The sequence below is a fragment of the Phyllostomus hastatus genome, unplaced genomic scaffold, assembly GCF_019186645.2.
Source record: "Phyllostomus hastatus isolate PE091 unplaced genomic scaffold, TTU_PhHast_1.1 phas_scaffold_93, whole genome shotgun sequence".
In the NCBI taxonomy this organism is placed as follows: Eukaryota; Metazoa; Chordata; class Mammalia; order Chiroptera; family Phyllostomidae; genus Phyllostomus; species Phyllostomus hastatus.
The window spans coordinates 30,127,292-30,145,619 of NW_025334042.1; the positions used below are offsets into that span (position 1 = coordinate 30,127,292).

Genomic DNA, 18,328 nt, shown 5'->3' on the forward strand with positions numbered 1-18,328 from the left:
TAATTTTCTATAAGGTGCTATAAATGTACTCTCAGAAATCATTTTGGTTTATACTTAAGTGGTGATAAAGGCAAGTTTGAAATTTTACATGTATTCATGTTTTCATTAGTTTGCCTTTTACCCCCATAACATATATTATGCATTTTTTCTTTTTTGACATCACTAATTGCTACTGGATCTCATTGAGATAGGATAATAAAAATTCCAATAAATCATAAAAACACCATATTTCTTTTTGTGTTGCAGGCATTTAGCAATCTCTATGGAGTTCATCCTTTTTATATGTGCATTGAGAAAGACTTTAATGCTCATGGTGTTCTCCTCTTGAATTCCAATGCCCAAGGTAACATGATCCTCTGGTTAAATCCTAAAACAGCAAGTGCATAATGTAAATGCTATTTTTGCCCTTTCTCTCTTTAAAACATTCCTATTAATTAGAACAAAATAGAGTGAGAGATTATTTATAATTTAATATTTTGCTTCAAAATGGAAACTTTTTAGTGAAAAAACAGTCATCCTAATAAATTACAAAATGCTATTAAGACACACAGTACTAAAGACACCAGAAGCCCTTGAACAAGCAATGTTAGAAATTTCACAGTAATGCAGTGTTGCTGGATCTGCCATATAATCTCAGCAATGTAAACATTGCAAAGTCCTCCTTTCTGCATTTAATTAGTCTAGAAATATTTGAAATGCATTACCTCTGCAGCAGCTTTTCTTAATTTTGCACCTCAGGTTTAATCAATCGCTCTCTCTCTGTCGTGTGTGTGTGTGTGTGTGTGTGTGTGTGTGTGTGTGAATGCAATGATAGATATAACTGACGTGAACTTTTTAGAAAAGAAAACCATGAACAAACAGACTTGGAAAATCCTGGCAGACACTCAGATGCTGTCAGAACTATCAATAGTGCCTAGTATTAGATAATTAGCCTTGGTTGCGTCTAAATGGTAAACGTATTAAAATAGTGGTCTCTTCCTCTTATATTATTTGTGCTTATTCTCTATTTTGCTTTGTTCTCTTCAGATGTCACTCTGAGCCCATTTCCGTCTTTAACATTCAGGACCATTGGAGGAATACTTGATTTCTACATGTTTCTTGGCCCCACTCCTGAAAACGTTATCCAGCAGTACACAGAGGTGAGTATAGTCACATTGTCATTGTCCTGGCTCCGAGGAAAGGAGGAGCAACTAACACCCAGTCCTTTAACACTTGAATCTCCTGGCTAATTGTTCCTACACTTAGGCAAAGCCTTCTGTCTTGGTTATAATTTCATCTCAGCTCTATTACTTCTGATCTGTCATACTCTATGTCACTTGACTCTTCTCCCAAAGGATTCATCTCCTGGCCACTTGGTTCACTGGGGCTTAAGAGAACTGGGCTTTGAGGAATCCATGTTTGCAGGAAAACTTTCTAATGGGACAGAACTCATGAGAAACTACCCAGTAGTGACCTTAATTTATCATCCGCACTTACCTTTCTTTTTGCTCTTCTTCTAGATCTTTCCTTTTTGGATATAGGGGGAGACACTTCACCTCTGTCCCCCTCCCATATATCTACCAGGCATATGGTATACAGATGTAGCCAATGTACACTGCCAATTCATTGCTCATTCCTCATCAAACCTGTCATTCCTTGAAAGATCTCTCTAGGGTGAACTGGTCAAATATCAGAATCCACAGGGATATCTGCAGTTCCAAATAGGATCCTTTGTAATTGAATAACTGTCTAACAAAATAATTGTAGGCTTTGTAGGTGGATAGGAAAGGTAGGGTGTTTTGGGCCAGGGAAGGGCCTTAGCAGAGCTGTTTAAATAAGTTATGGTTGTCAATGAATCTGATCAGCAGGCAATTCAAAATGCAATGACAAAGACCTTTGCTGTGATAATCATGGGAAGAGGAAATATCCTACCAGGAGATTTCTCAGTTCTCTCAGAGATCAGGGCGTGCCTGACGGAGGTGCCTGGGCCAAGCGGGAACAAGGCCTGCACTGAATTTTGTGGTTTCAAGGGATCTCATAAAGATGCATCTCTTCTCTTTTCCAAAGTTGACAGAAGCTTCTCTGTGGGGTTTAGAAAAGACAGGATTGAGAATGGATACAAGAGGGGTTGTGGACAGGGCTACATAAAGCTAACAGTGACAGTCATCCTCCTGTTTCTCGTTGCTTCCTTATTTCAGTCCTTCCTTCCAGGGGTACCTACAGCAGGGGGTTTGGGGAATGGAGTGGTGACCCATGCGCCCAGCTCCTCTGCCTAGAATAACCATGGTTTGATTCCCAAAGCCTCTGGAATAGCTGGCAAAGGTGGTAACAAGCATCAAGCAAAAGTTCCTCCCATTTAACTTGTCTCCTGGGCAATCTCTCACTTCCCTGAAGAGCTGCCCCAAAGTTGACAGCTTAAAAAAAAAAAAGCTTTTTTCTTTCATCTTATTGTCAACTAGTTGTTGATAATATAAACTTCCCTTAGCTCACTTAGTACTCTGGAGGAGGTGATGACTGGTTATGTGTATATATGTACAGCTTGGGTTTGTAGTAAAAACACCCCTACAGATGGTCTGGGTTTGAATCCTGTCTACTACTGATGTGCTGTGTGATCTTGGGCAACTTAACCATCCTGTGCGTCTCATTTCCTGCATCTGTAAATAGGGATAATTACAGTACCCATTTCATAGGATTGCTGTGAGAATCAAATGTGATATAATACACATAAAATACATCTAAATCACCCATGAAGCTCCAAAAATTCCATACAATAAGCACTTATTAAATTTCTTTGTAGCTGCTGACTTTGTAGCTGCTTGGAATCCACTCGTTAGTCCTTCGAAACAGTATTTCCTGGTTCACTGCTAACCCTTCTGACTTCTTTTTCCTAATCTACTGACAAACTTTTTATTCAGTCAGTAAATGTCTGTGTTCCTCAGAGATCTGTACTCTTCAAAAAGAACAGTTTTTCAGCAGTGACATCACCCACTGTGCATGCCCTGATGAATCACCTGTTCCTATCTCTAATCCAAAGCTTTTCCCTGAACTCCAGCATATTTATCTTTGTCTATTGAAAGTGTGTACTTCAGGCCCCACGAGCACTACGACAGATTGTACCCAGGATTAATAATCTTTTCCTAAACTGACTTCAACTAGATCTTCTGAGTTAATGGAATCATCAAGAACCCAAACATCCAAACAAGAAACTTAAAAATTATTTTCTTCTCTATCCTTCATTGCCTTACAGCCCATGGATTGAATGTCCTTTTCTTCCTCTCTCCAGCATTCTTGCCTTAATAAGATTTCACCTTTTCTCCTCAGAATGTTATAATAACTGGGGAACTGGTTTTCCTACTTCCTGTTTGGTTTTCCTACAAACAATTCTTCATTCACACTTTTGCCAGGTGGATACTTCTAAAAGGCAAACTCTTATCTTTCACCTCTGTTAAGCACCTAACCATTATCTAAAAGCACCATTGTCAAATAGAAATACATGGATTACAAGACACATTTGTAATTTAAAAAATTTTAGCAGCCAATTAAAAAATGTAAAGACAGGTGGAACTCATTTTAATAACATATCCAGAATAGTATATTTCAAACATGTAAAAAATAACCATGAGGTATTTTATATATTTTATTATACTAGGTCCTTGAAATCTGGTGTGCATTATTTTATACTTAATATCACATCTTAATCTGGGCTAGCTGTATTTTGAATGTTTATAGCCACACATGGCTAGTGGCTCCCAAACTAGTCTATACAAGACTAAAGGGTAAAACATCCAAATTAATTTGCTTGGCTTATGAAGATTCTTAATTAACAGCTCCCATCTCATGTCAACAGCATTATCTCCCATCAGCTTATTTTCAAACTCTACACTCCAGCCCTACTGGAAATTTTCAAGGTCTCCTGTGTTCTTAGCACCTATGCTTTCCCTTTCCTTGGAAGAACTCCCATCTCATCTACTCGGTGATCGGCTTGCTCTTTACACCATCTCCTCTGTGAAATCCTCCCACTGCTGAAGACCGAGACCCCCACTGTGCTTGCACACTCCTGGCTCACACACAGTATAGATGGAAGCTTTGTTACCTACTGTCTTCTATACCTGCCTTTCCAACCAGTCCAGGTCCTCTCTCCAGTCTCATGAAATCAGAATTTATCCTTGGCTGGAGTGATGAAGAGGCATATTTGAATCAGTTTTTTGTTTCCTTGCTTTAACCATGTTCTGACCAATTGATTTTTGTTATTTTGGCTATAGGTTTCAAACCCACATTTTCTAACATAAACATTCAAAGTCACATACAATTGTGTTATTGATAGTTGTTTCACATTATTTTTATAATGCTAAAATCTCAACAAATTAATCTTGAGGAAAGGAGACTATGTAGAATTTCAGTTAATTAACTTACTGGACATTTTTTATTTAATTAGTTTTTCTTTACTCCTCAGCCATAACATAAATGACTTATAACAAATTTTTAGCATACTGGGACATTTTAAAAAATCTTCATTTATATTATTACAAAGAACATCTATGTTTCTAAATAAGCATGCCCTTAGTATTCTGGATTGTTTGAAATGAGGTCAAGGAATATTTTTCTGAATAAGTTTATTCTTAATTACACAAGTACTATGCAAATTTTTTCCCCTTGTAAAAGTACCAAATGATGCAGAAGTAAATCCTCAAATCCTCCTGCCTTTGGCAGTAACAACCACTTTTACTAGTTTTCCAAATATCCTTCTAAAAATTTACTATACATTTATACATACATATGTATTTTCCACTTCTCTATAAATAGGATCATGCTAGAACTATTTTTTGTAACATGATCTTTTGATTTACCTCTGTTAGAGGTCTTGCCATATAAGTAGTTACCATTCTACATAATTGTTAGGACATAATTTTTAGAGCAGTTTTATGTTTATAACAAAATTGAAAGGAGGTACACAGATGTCCCATACTGGCTGCCTCTCCACATACATAACCTCCCCGATTATAAACACTGCTCACTAGAATGGTACATTTGTTACCAGGGATGAACCCACTTTGACATGGCATAATCACCAAAGCCCATAGTTTACCTAAGGGTTCACTTTTGGTGTTGTACATTCTATGGGTTTGGACAAATATATATTGATATATATCCATTGTTATAATATTATGCAGAGTATTTTCAGTGCCCTAGAAGTCCTCTGTTCTCTGCCTATTCATCCCCCATCAGCAGCCATGTCTCCATAGTTTTGCCTTTTTCAGGATGTCATATGGTTTCAATCACACAGTGTGTATGTAGCCTTTCAGACTGGCTTCTTTCACTTAGTAATATGCATTTCAGATTCCTCCATGCCTTTTCGTGACTTGATAATGTATTTCATTTTAGCACTGAGTGATATTCTATCATCTGAATGTACAATAGTTCATTCATTCACCTAATGAAGGGCATATTGCTTGTTTCCAAATTTTGGCAATTATGAATTAAGCTGCTATAAATATCCATGTATAGGTTTTGTGTGGACATAAATTTCCAGTTCTTTTGTGTAAATACCAAGAAGTTCAATTGCTGGATTATATGGTAAGAATATATTTAGTTCAGTAAGAAATTGTCAAACTCTCTTCCAAAGGGGCTTCCAAACCAGTAATGAATGAAAGTTCTTTTTTTTTTTAAAGATTTTATTTATTTTAGGGAGGGAAGGGAGGAGAGAGAGAGAGAGAGAGAGAGAGAGAGAGAGAGAGAGAAACATCAATGTGCGGTTGCTGGGGGTTATGGCCTGCAACCCAGGAATGTACCCTGGCTGGGAATCGAACCTGGGACACTTTGGTTCCCAGCCCATGCTCAATCCACTGAGCTACGCCAGCCAGGGCTTGAATGAAAGTTCTTGTTGCCCTATATCCTCATCAGTATTTGATGTTGTCGGTATCTCAGACTTTGGCCATTCCAAAGGCCAGGCCATAGGTGTGTAGTGATATCTCACTGTTGTTTTAATTTGCATCCCCTCATGACATATGGTGTGGAATACATTTTAGAGACATATTTGCCATTTGTATATCTTCTTTGGTGAGCTGTTTGTTAAGGCCTTTAGGCCACTTTTTAATCAGTTGCTTTTTTTTCTTACTGTTGAGCTTTAAGAGTTCTTTAGATATTTTGGGTAATTGTCCTTTATCAGATGTATTTTGCAAATGTTTTCTCACAGACTGTAGCTTGTCTTCTACTTTTCTTGGCATTGTCTGTGGAGGGCATACGGTTTTTTATTTTTTAGTACCAAATTACTTTATTTGAAGGAATGGTACAAATGAAGGACATAAGTGGATGATTTGGTACAACAAAAAGTTACAGAAAAGGTAATGGTACAACTTCAACATGCACATTGGAGTTCCCTGCTTTGGTGACCAGGGAAGTGACTCTGTGCTGGTGGGAAGGCTGCCTGAGGCTCGGCTCTCTTTACTGTCTTCCAAAGTGTGCTTGTAAGAGATGCTCTGCCATGCCAGGCTCAGGAGCCCCCGATCTGTGCAAGTTGGTTAAGTGGTCACTGGAGTTCTCTGGTGGATTTCACCTGCTCATCCAGGTAGTGAGTCTCAATGAAGTCACACTAATGAGGATCCATTTTTTTAGTGGCCCATTTGTGCAAGTACAGTAGTGACTGATTCACACTTTTTTCCAAGTGTATTGCACACTCCATTGCATTCAGCCCCTTCTCCCACTCATCATGGTCTGGTTTCTTGATATCCTGAAGAAAGATATGGCCACCTCATTGGTTCTGCAACTCCATCAGTTTTTCAGCATGTTCCCTCTCCTCATGAGACTGGTGAAGAAAACACTTGGCTAAGTTTTTCAAGGCCACATCATCACAGCCAAAGTAGTGAGACATGGACAAGTAGACGTAGGAAGTGTAGAGCTCCAGGTTCATCTGGCGGTTGATGGCGGCCTCTGAGTCCTGTGCAAAAAGCGTAAGTTTTTAATGTTAACAAAATCCAGTTTTTCAATCCTTTCTTTCATGTATCATCTTCGCTGTTATATCTGTCTTCTTTTTAAAAGCTGTATTGACTGGCATTTTAATGTTTACCGATCCCAGAGAGTCGAGCAACACCCTCGATCAATGTCTTTGGGCACAGGTATGCTTTGTAGAATATATTGCTATAGCTGAAATGAATGACTGAAGAATATATGAATTTAAAATTTTGATAAATATTACTAATACCCCTCCAAAAGAGACTACCAATTTCCATTTGTATCTAGAATACAAAAGAGAGGAACTGGACTTTAAGACACTGCAGTGTGTTGGTGGCAGGAGCACTGGGTTGAAACATGAGGAGAACCAGTTCCCATCTTGCCTTAGGGTGCTCTGATGAGCCCTGTGACATGGCATGAATCACTTAACCTTCCTGTCTCACTGGGTCCTTTAAACTCTCAAAAATGCTAGTAGATACAGCTTCAAACCTTGGCTTTCAAGCATGTAGCAGAATTCAACAGACTTAATACACACTGTATTAAAACTGAGTTTCTAAATCAATCTGATAAATCTTCTGCTTGTCTAAATTCCTTTGGAATGGAGCCAAGTGCAGAGAGAAGCTAAGACCTCCAAGACCCATTCAGACCATCAGCAGCCAGCTCTGCGTTTGGTGCTTTGCTGCCCCAGTGCTCCTTTGGCCCAGAGCCCTGCTTCTGGCTGAGCTTCTAAAGCTGGGAGTGAGCCCAGGCAAGCCCCAGACAATCAGTTAGAGAGGATCAGTGCCAAGGTGTGATGCGAGTCCACTTGACAAGCACTCTGAGAGAAAATGCTGTGTTGCCAGACTAACCTGTTTCTCAGTATTCACCGGTGGAGATTTTCCATAATAAAATTTTTCATATTACAAGGCTTTTATTTCCCCTGCCTGTGCCAGAACAGGATTCAGCCAGTCTCAAGTGAACACTGTCTTTTACCAGTATTACTAACATTACTGTAAATATTTGTTTGGTTTAAACACAACAGTGCTGCATGGTGGTGGAGATAAAATCAGTTCCTTAGGTTAATGTGATTCCAGGTTTTGCTGGAAAAGTGAGACGGTGAAGAGATCAGCTGCATCTGTTTTCTTTCTCCCTCTCACACCCACATTTCAAAGGGGAAAAATGGAAGGATATTCAAGCTAGAATTCTGAAACACGGCTGAAAGAAGATTGTTAAGTGATGCCAGTGATGGTGGACATTTCCTGGGCCAGTGGTTCTTCAATGTTGCTGTCCATTAGAATCCACTGGTGTTGAAAACCATTGACAATGAGGCCGAAGGTCGGGGGAGGTTGTGGGGATGGACTCCCAGAGACTCTGATAATTAACCTGGGGACTGGCCTGATATGAGGATTTAAAAATTTCCCCAGGAGATTCTAATGTTCAGGCCAGAGAGACAATGTCCTGGTCCATGTGACAGCCACTGGCTCCAGGTGGCACAGAACATGTGAAATATGTCCAGGGCAACTTGAGACATGCTCAAAGACTTAGTATGGAAAAAGTCATATTACTAATTAAAATATCATTGATACCACATTTTAACACCAATAGTATATATTATACATTAATTTACTATTATATTAATAACACTATTATTAGTATGTTAATAACAATATTAATACAATAAAATACCATTTATATGGATTACATGTTGGCTATTATCTATAGCCCCAATTTTATAGTTCTAAAGATTACCTAGCATTATAAAGAGGAAGCTATAGTTCACATTTATGTACATAATTGAAGAGCCACAAAAATGCTGAATTTTGTGATACAAAGGAAAAATTCTTAAAGGGATTGTTTGGAGTGATCCACTTTGCTCAGTGGTCACCAAGAAAATCATCATTAGGGACATCAGGCCAACTTTAGAAAACCAAAGATAAATCAGTTTGGCACCTCAGTCCTCTGAGTATTTTTGATTGGGGATCCTTTTCTCATTACAGATATGATCTTGGAAAGCTTTGATATTAGAAGCCTTAGAGTTTTAATAAGATTATACTCCAAAAATCCCTTTTGACCCTTCTTTAAGCAGGCTGTGAGGCTACATGGAAAGTATTAGGCTCTTGATATACACCTATTCAACAGATTTTCTGACATATTTAGTTTCTACCCTAATCCTCCATCTTTATTCATTCTTTTCACTTTTTGGTATGTATGTATGTAGCTCAAGAAACTTTGAGTATTCCGTATGCTTCAGTTTTGCATGACCTTGAAGTGAGCATTTGGAATTTTCTAGAAGGCAAATCCTAGGCCATTCAATGCTAGGTTTAGAAAAACCTGAACTATTGAATTTTTGTTCTTGCCTATATGATGTACATGGATATTGTCAATTGATGTACCTGCCTAAGCTTTAACTATCTTATCTTTAAAATTCCTGTTGTAACCTTCTCAAGATTAAAGGTATCTCTGTGTCAAGGTAAGGTTATATTGGGTTGGCCAAAGTGTCCATATGGTGTTTTCCATAAAATGAAAGACACATTTTTCATTTCACCGGTAACTTCATTGATTTGGATATTTCGAGTATGTCTGCTATCTCCCACATGGTATAACATTGGTTGTTCCCAATTAGTGTCTTGATTTGATTGCTGTAACCTTCAACTCATTTATCCAACTATGGAGCATCATCCAGGGAGAACTCTCCAGCATGAAACTTCGCAGAACATTTTTGACACAATCAATCAGTCACAGCACCCTCTCCATACACTGCACAAATCTTCTTTTGTGTTTCGGTTGTGTTTTTACTGTTCTTGAAATAATAAAGCATAATATGCCAAAAATGTTGCATATTTTCTTCCATCTTCAATATTAAAATGGCTACACAAACATTCACCAATTCTGATACATTTATTTTAAATGCACGCTATATGACAGCTGTCACAATACAATCTAACAAAATTGTTTCGAATGAAGTTCAAGACAGCTAAGCACTACTAGAGCCATCTTACTGAGAAACCAAACAAACATTTTGGCCAACTCAATATATGAGGTATGTAGTAGACCAATGAGTGCTGATTGTTATTCTTATTATGATGCAGTCAATGAATATTTGTCAGAAATGCAGAAGATACTGTGTTTGTATTCTTTTTTTTTTTTTTTTGCTCGAACAACACAGCACTGTATAAGAGAGAGGAAGTTAAATATAGGACACTGACCCTGAGGCTAACTCCCTAGGTTTAAACCCTGTTTGTGTCCCTTACTGTTTGCAAAATTTTGGGCAAGTATATTAATCTCTTGGCCCCAATTTTCTCACCTGCAAAATGGATTATTCATAGTACCTACCTGATAAGATTATTGTAATTCTTAAAAGAGTTATATATATGAAGACCCTAAAATACAGCTCCTGAGATACAGAAAAGCTACATAAGTATATATTCATCCTGGCACATTCTAGGTACCCATTAATGTATTATTATATGATTAGGTCACAGGCAGAGATAGCTTTTAAGTGACAGTTTGGGGGGAAAGGAAGAAAGACTTTTGAATTTCCTTAAAACACCAAATGCATTGGGTTATGATTGGCCCAAAACACACAGATTGGAATGATGAGTATGCATTATCAAAATTATGGAAATAATCCAACTTGCATTCTCCAGATACATTGTTTTACAAGGTGTTCCACACAAAAACTCAAAAGATATTCAGGATGAGCATTACTATCTCCATTTTAAAACTGGTGAAACCGAGCTTGAAGTTGTGTTGAGTTGACTAGGAACATGTGACAGAGGAGAGCCACATAATCGTGGCTTCCAAATTTGGTTATTTTTATCTTCTAATTTTAGTTATTTTTATCACTATATCATACTTCCTACATATGAAATGGCATTGGGAAATGGCTGTAAGTATTTCCTGGATTTTCCAGCATGTTCATGAAACTTCACTGTTCAAGATTCTTTCCCAAAGGAATATTCTACACAACTTATACAGATACATTTGAAAACATTTGGTGTTAGTTCTTTAAAGCCATATCTTTAAATTTTAAAGAAATTAGGAGCATTTTTATCACATGAAGTTTTTTTAAGTAAAGCTCTTGTAGTATGTGTGTGTATATATAGGTATGTATGTGTGAGATATATATATATATATATATAATCTTCAGGTAACTGGAAGGTTGATATAATTTATGTGCTTTTAAAAGTCTACTTTAACTTGCAAAAGGTTATTGTTTCCCCTGAAGCCATACTGACCACAAAGATAATGACATTTCTATTTTGCGTGACATTGACAATGACTTAGTTTTCACCTTCATTTGAGAATTTGCATAGTTATGCACAATTAGATTAGTATTCTTTCCATCTTCATGTTCCTGGAACAAGGCATTAAATAATTTCAATGAAAGACTCTCTCTACTTTTCAGGATTTTTAGGTTAGGTTTACATCTTTAAGTGTACATAGTATCTTAAAAATCAGATATCAAGTGAATTGCCTCTGTAGTGTTCTAATTTAGGTACAGTTTCATAATATTGCTGAATTTATTTTTATTTACTTTAGGTTTGTCAAGTTATCAGTCTCTATGTCAGGATATTTGGTGCCGTAATCTGATCTCTCACCAACTGTCTTGTATACAGTCAGCTGGCAGGGGCTTCCTGAACTTCTGTTGCTATTTGAGTTTGACATAAGGTCTTGTCTCTTACACAGCAACCATTTATAATTTGTTGAAAGGGTGCGCTTCAGTTAAGCCATTTGTTCAGAAACCACACGAGCACAGAAACACAGGGGACTTAAGTAAAAGGATTTAAAAATAACCCAGGTACTATTCTGTACAACTGGAATTTCTTTCAGTGTTACAGCCTCTGCCGCTTTCCCCTGCGCACTTTCAGGAGATGGATCGACCGATCTTTGCGGAAGCTCTGAGAGCACTCCTGTATAAATCTTTCTGTTTATTGCTCCATGGTTCCCACAGTTATTTCTGGACCCAGAAAATCAAATTATTGGTTTAGAAAAGCCTAAGGTTAAGTAAGGCCAGTTCCTCTATGCCTGGGACACTGCAGTTCAGCCTGTCACTTGATCAACCGAAAAACCTGTGACGTTGGTGTTAGAGCGCATTTCAATCCCCGGTACCCTTCAAGACCACACAGAGAGAATGTCCAGTGGCCTTTCAGTGCAGGGATCACAGCTCAAAGGCTAAAATAAACAAGTCGAGTGGGTGGTGTGGGGAGAGGCTACCTGCAGAGTAAACATTCTTGCCAGGAATGGGCTGGTGGGGTGTGTGGGGAGGCCTGTGTTCCTGAATGGGATACTGTGATCGTTATTTTTTTAATTATTATTACTCTAGGCATACGAGTTCCTGATTCCTCTGAATGTCACTAGTCTTCTGGAACCTTACTACTTATGTCTCACCTGGGAACAAATGGCTCTGTTGCTCACATGTGGTGTTTTTGTTGACGTGGGCAGAGATGTAGAAAAGCCACCTAGTCCACCTACTCTGCTGTTGGCCCCAGCGCCCAGTACCTGACCCATCTCTGCTCGGGGCATGCTCATAGCTACTTCCACTTTTTGCAAGAGACTTTTGTGTATTTTCTTGCCTAATCAAATCTCTCTGCTTTCTCTTCCCAGGATTTCCCTTTGGTTAATGTTCACCAAGAGCACCTCTTGTAGTTTTTCAATTGGTAAATTGAATGTATAAAAAAGTATTTTTTCTTCAATGTTAAGAGACTTGAGGGAGGAAATAGAGGTTGCAGGAAGTCTGGCATCTTGAACCAGAACTCTCCTATTTCTATTTCATAGAAGGTAGTCCAATGACAAAATAATAGAAACATGCTAGGTGTGGGAGTCATCTCTTTCTTAAATAATCCATTTCCCCTTAGCTAATGCCTGCAGACTGTTTTGGTTTGGTGCAGCCCTAAACCCCAGTGGCTTATAGAAAGCTCCGCATTTTTCCATATAACCTTTTCCTTGAACTGTTCTTCCTGGCGTTGCACAGTCTGCAGTGCCTCCCAGCAGTTTTGTTTTTCCCTAAGTTTATCCTCCTTAAGTGCCTGAGATCTGAGGAAAGCAGAGCGCAGGACTAAAATTTTAAAATTAAATTATGCCCCCATGCTGATTCAAAAGTGTTGAGTGCCTAATCTTAAAACTCAATGCACAGAAAGCAAAGATTGAGAGGGTAGCTCACAAGCACCATTCAAGACTGAAGTGGAGGAAGGTGACCAAGTGTCCTCAGAGCAGCCCTAGCTATTTGCTGGCTTTAATTTTCACCTTTGAAAATCTGAGATCATGAAGAACAGAGCTGAATATTGTATCTTAATAGTTCACATCTTTGTCTTATTTTTATTTGTGTCCCCAGAGTTTATTACAGCTACTGGTATGTAGTTGGTGCTCAGTTAAGGGTCACAGAAAAGGATTAGAAAACTCTGATTTAAACAACAAGCCTCTGCTCATCTCTAATAAGCGGCTTCCTTTCCTGCCTGGGCGTTTCCTAGCTGGAAAATAAACTTCCAGTGTTGCAGCCGGGAAACGTCGGTGGCTTTATCTTTTTTTGCCTCCTGCTTCAGTGGATATACACGTACAAACCTGGGATACCTGTCAATTATTTAATTTTGCTATCTAGACTGGGAGTTCACCCTGGTGCAACTAAACTTAAAGTGATCATGTCATCAATCACTCACAGACAGTGCAAGAACAACCAAGGGAGTGGTTAGGGGAAAAATTCAGGCTTGTGAAAAATTCAGGGAGTGAAGCAGAGGGAGTAGCTTCTGGTTCAGTTTTTAGAGGCTAGTAACCAGGGAGTGGATTTTTTATGGTTTCTCCTTGCTCAGCTATTGGAAGATGTTTTATTATTCTTTCTCTGAACCAAAATTATCCCTGGGTTTAACACTGCCATACCACCCCATATACATAATAGAGTCTTTCATAAATAGAGGGAAAAGAAAGTGATGCCAGCTAAAGGGGAGAGGAGCTCACCAGAGAGACTTTGTGCTTTTGGTCCCTATTCAATCCACAGGATTGAGCCCTGAAAACTCTATAGCTAATTATTCAGTCCATACAAAAAAATAAAACCAGGCACCCATACAGATAGATCTTAAGTGACATATTCTCACCAAATCTTTTTTGGGAATTTACTCAGGGGATGGGTTAGAGCCCACGTATGCCTCTCACTGGTTGTAGGGACTTGACTAAGTTGCTTAACCCTTGTGAACTTGAGATTTCCCATAGGCAGAGGGAACCAGGGCACCAGGCCTGCCTGTCACAGACTTCCTGGGTCCATCCCATAAGAGAATAAACAAAAAAAAATCCTCTGGACAGCTCTGAGATGTCATTGAATGTGAGGTAGCAGCAGTGGTATTTTTCTATCTTTGTCTTAAAACTTGACAGCAGAACAGTTTGTTAATCCTGTTTCTGTTTGTAGGTGTTTTCCCCTGCAATTTAAGCTGGCTGAACCGTTGTTACTTATCTCAGCTGAAGCTGAACATAGACTCCGTAAGAAATCGATTCTCTTTAATTCCAATTTCTTCTACCATTGATCTGTTGACTTCATAAGCTTAGCAGGGCTGGGAAATATTCAACAACAGAATCCTAATATTGGGAGGAGTTGAGTCCTTTGATTATGTTATAATTTATTCTAAAATTCTTGATTTTTTACTTGCTTGTGATTTTTTTTTTCTCATGGACATTTTTTCTGGCTCAAAGGAAGTTACAAACTAATTTTCTGTCCTCTACCCAAATGTTGGTCCTCTTCTAAAGCTTGACTCCTGCACTTTTAACTTGGAAGCTATACTTTACATTCTATGGTGGAAAACAATCAGCCCTGTGTGTCTGTGGAGTGTTGCTTCAAGCTCCTATGTAATTTAGGTTTCCTGTGACTAACCAATACCACTATTGCAGCTAATTTAAGAACGCTTCTCCCACTCAGCTGTTTATAGCTCCCTCCTACACTTGTTACTAAGAAAAAAAAATTAGACAAATATCACATCTTGAGTCATGAGGTATGTGTCTCCTTAGAAGTCCTTGAATTTCAAAGGAAACTTCATGGCGTATTCATACATACACTCCCCCTCCAAACTGACCCACCCTCCCAACCCTCCTCCACCCAGTTTATCAGGCTGAAAAAATAAAAAGCATTTATTTAGCTTTCGAACTTTGAATGAAAAGGCATTGTGTTTCCAAGGTCTTACACACAATTGGTATGAGGATCGGTGTAGCCTATCAGAGAGGAGAAGGGAATTTAGTGAGAATCATGGGCAGCCCCTTTGTTAACTGAATGAGGAAATGGAGCTGTGGAGGGACTGGCTGGCTTTCTTAAAGTCACACCGCTGGTCGCTGGGTGCAGGCTGGAGCCAGGACAGGTCTTCAACACAGAGCAGTGCCCTTCCCACTACTTCGTGAAGCCCACCTTCACGTGTTTGCTGCTCCATGAACCAATCCTTAAGAAAGCTAAAAATTTAAGAATTTTGCTGGTTTGAATATTTCATTTCTAGATGAGGTCTAGCTTATTTAACTACTGTAGAAATGTTGATCAGTGGTGATGTAACTAAATGCACTTCCTGCTGTAAAATTCAGGCTTTTTAGAAGTGCAAATACAAGTAGAAAAATGCAGTCAGACCTTTCAAATTGTTACCAAGTCACATCAAAGGAAAAGAAAACTTTTCCACCTCAATAAACAGCTATGTTGTGAAGTGTCAACTTGGAAACAAATTTGTTAATTTATGAAAAGCAAACTAATTCTTCTTGCTTTTTAGAACTGACTGTTTTAACCTCTGTGTTAATTGCATCTTTCTAATTGAATGATGTGAGGTAGAATGAAGAATATGATGATTTGTTTAACAGTAAGGAGAATTAGCCACATCTTCGTTTAGATACCAAGTTCTTGCTTAGTACTAATGAGTGTTTTGGTTAACAAGAACATTCTTCTTTCTAATTAATACATACAAAGTTATGAAAGCAAAACAGACATCAGTGGAAAAATGGCAAAAAACCCCCTGGTAAACAGTTAACTTTTAGTAGTTCTCTGCTCTTCCAATGTTTGCAGGTTGAATTTCTGCTCTGAATCTTGCTCTGATGAGGGTCTACCTCCTGGACTCCATCCCTGGTAACGGGCTATACATCCACAGTGGGAGCTAGTTGAATCACTCTATAAAAGCTCAGAGTTCTTAGAACAGAACTTAGTGATTCCATCCTAGATGTGGTTAATGCACACGTTGGCACCTGCAGCCCCTAATGGTACTGTATAGGAGTTAATCATTTTGGTTTTCATTATCGGATTAAAAGTTGGAGATAAACATTGGGGTCGCCAGTAGTACCTGTTGCTGGTGAATGAATTTTTTTAAATTGTATCTTATTGATTATGCTGTTACAGTTTTGCCAATTTTCCCTCCTTTATCGCCCCTCCACCCTGTACCCTCCAACCCTCCAGCATCCCCCCCTTATTTCATGTCTGTGGGTTGTACATATAAGTTCTTTGAGTTCTCTGTTTCCTATACCATTTTTTTTACCTCTCCCAGTCTATTTAATGCCTACCAATTATGCTTCTTCTTTCCTGTACCTTCCCCTCCATTCCTCCCCTCCCTATTAAAACCCTCCATGTGATGTCCATTTCTCTGATTCTTCTTCTGTTCTAGTTTGATTAGTTTTTGTTGTTTTTCTTTTTCTTTTTTGGTTCAGTTGTTGATAGTTGTGAGTTTGTTGTCATGTTACTGTTCATATTTTTTATCTTCTTCAATTTCTTAGATAAGTCCCTTTAACATTTCATATAATAAGGGCTTGGTGAGGATGAACTCCTTTAACTTGACCTGATTTGGGAAGCTCTTTATCTGCCCTTCCATTCAAATTACAGCTTTGCTGGATAGAGTAATCTTGGATGTAGGTCCTTGCCTTTCATGACTTGGAATACTTCTTTCCAGCCCCTTCTTGCCTGCAAGGTTTCTTTTGAGAAATCAGCTAAAAGTCTAATGAGCACTGCTTTGTAGGTAACTCCTTTCCTCTTGCTACTTTTAAGATTCTCTATAATCTTGGGTAGCTTAATGATGATGTGCCTTGGTGTGTTCCTCTTTGGGTCTAACTTCTTTGGGACTCTCTGGGCTTCCTGGACTTCTTAGATGTCTATTTCCTTTGCCAGATTGAGGAAGTTTTCCTCCATTATTTGTTCAAATAAGTTTTCAATTTCTTATTCTTGTTCTTCTCCTTCTGGCACCCCTATAATTCAGATATTATAATGTTTAAAGTTGTCCCAGAAGTTCCTAAGCCTCTCCTCATTTTTCTGAATTCTTGTTTCTTCATTTCTTGTCTCTTCATCTGGTTGGATGCCTCTTTCTTCCTTTTGCTCCAAATCGTTATTTTGAATCCCAGTTTCATTCCTGTTACTGTTGGTTCCCTGAACATTCTGCTCTATTTCACTTTGGGTATCCTTCATTTGTTCTTTCATTTTTCGACCAAGCTCAATCAGTTCTGTGAACCTTTTGATTACCAGGGCTTTGAACTCTTCATCAGATAGGTTGGCTATCTCCTCATCACTTAGCTCTCTTTCTGGAGTTTTGTTCTGTTCTTTCATTTGGGCCATATATTTTTGTCTTGGTACAACTGTTAAGTTGTAAGGGGGCAGGGTCTTATGTATTCACCCGGGTGGGGCAGTCCTCTTTGCTGTACTACGGCGCTGTCTGTGGGGGAGGGGTCAGAGAAGGAATAATACAGCTCACTTGCTTGGGTCTAGCCCTACTTTCCAACAAACTGTGAAATTGGGAGTTTATTCCACTGTGACAAACGCTGCCATAGTCCACAGTCAGCTCTGAGTCTCAGTTTCCCATTCAGACAGCCTTGCCTGCACAATCTGCCACCTTGCCTTGGGTTCTTCTATTTGTCCACCTGTCTTACCAGTCTGATTGGTCTGGTTGATTGTTTGTTTAACTCCTTGGCTGTTGGAGTTCCATGGAGTTTGATTTTCTGGCACTTCTGATTATTTATTGATTATAGATTGGTTGTTATCCTCCTTTTGGTTGTTATCCTTTTTTTTGCTTGTGTGAGGAACTGAAGGGTTTCTACCTATGTTTCCATCTAGGTCAGAACACAATTTACTTTTTAATGATAGCTTGACCTGAGGATGTGAACAAATGATTAAAATTCACATGGCTCATAATAAATACCTTTTGTGGATAGGCTAATACACACAAGATAAGGCTGGAAAAGACAACACAATTTTGTTCAGAGTGTTCACAGAGAGTCATAATGCATTAATTCAAGGCTTATTTTCTATTCTATTTGATGTGTACTTATAAGGTTTTCCCTCTCTTCTCTCATTAGCAGATGAAATAAAATGTTTTATTAAATTTTGATTGGATTCAGTGCTTAGCAAGGGTGATAGTATCTATTAGGGAGAGAGGAAAAGCAATTAAAATTTCAAGCTGTGTATTCTCAGTTTACTTAGAATTCAGTGTCTGTAACA

General features: G+C 38.5%; 1 protein-coding gene across 3 annotated transcripts in view; it reads left to right on the forward strand.

Annotated features, from left to right (window-relative positions):
• LOC123813065 (maltase-glucoamylase, intestinal-like) overlaps positions 1-18,328 on the forward strand; it is a 72,359-nt gene that overhangs the window by 16,771 nt on the left and 37,260 nt on the right. For all 3 annotated transcript variants that reach the window (XM_045830107.1, XM_045830108.1, XM_045830109.1), the window contains exons 6-7: positions 247-343; positions 1,027-1,139. In XM_045830107.1, coding sequence (XP_045686063.1) covers positions 247-343; positions 1,027-1,139 — 210 coding nt within the window. The remainder of the gene's footprint in view (positions 1-246; positions 344-1,026; positions 1,140-18,328) is intronic.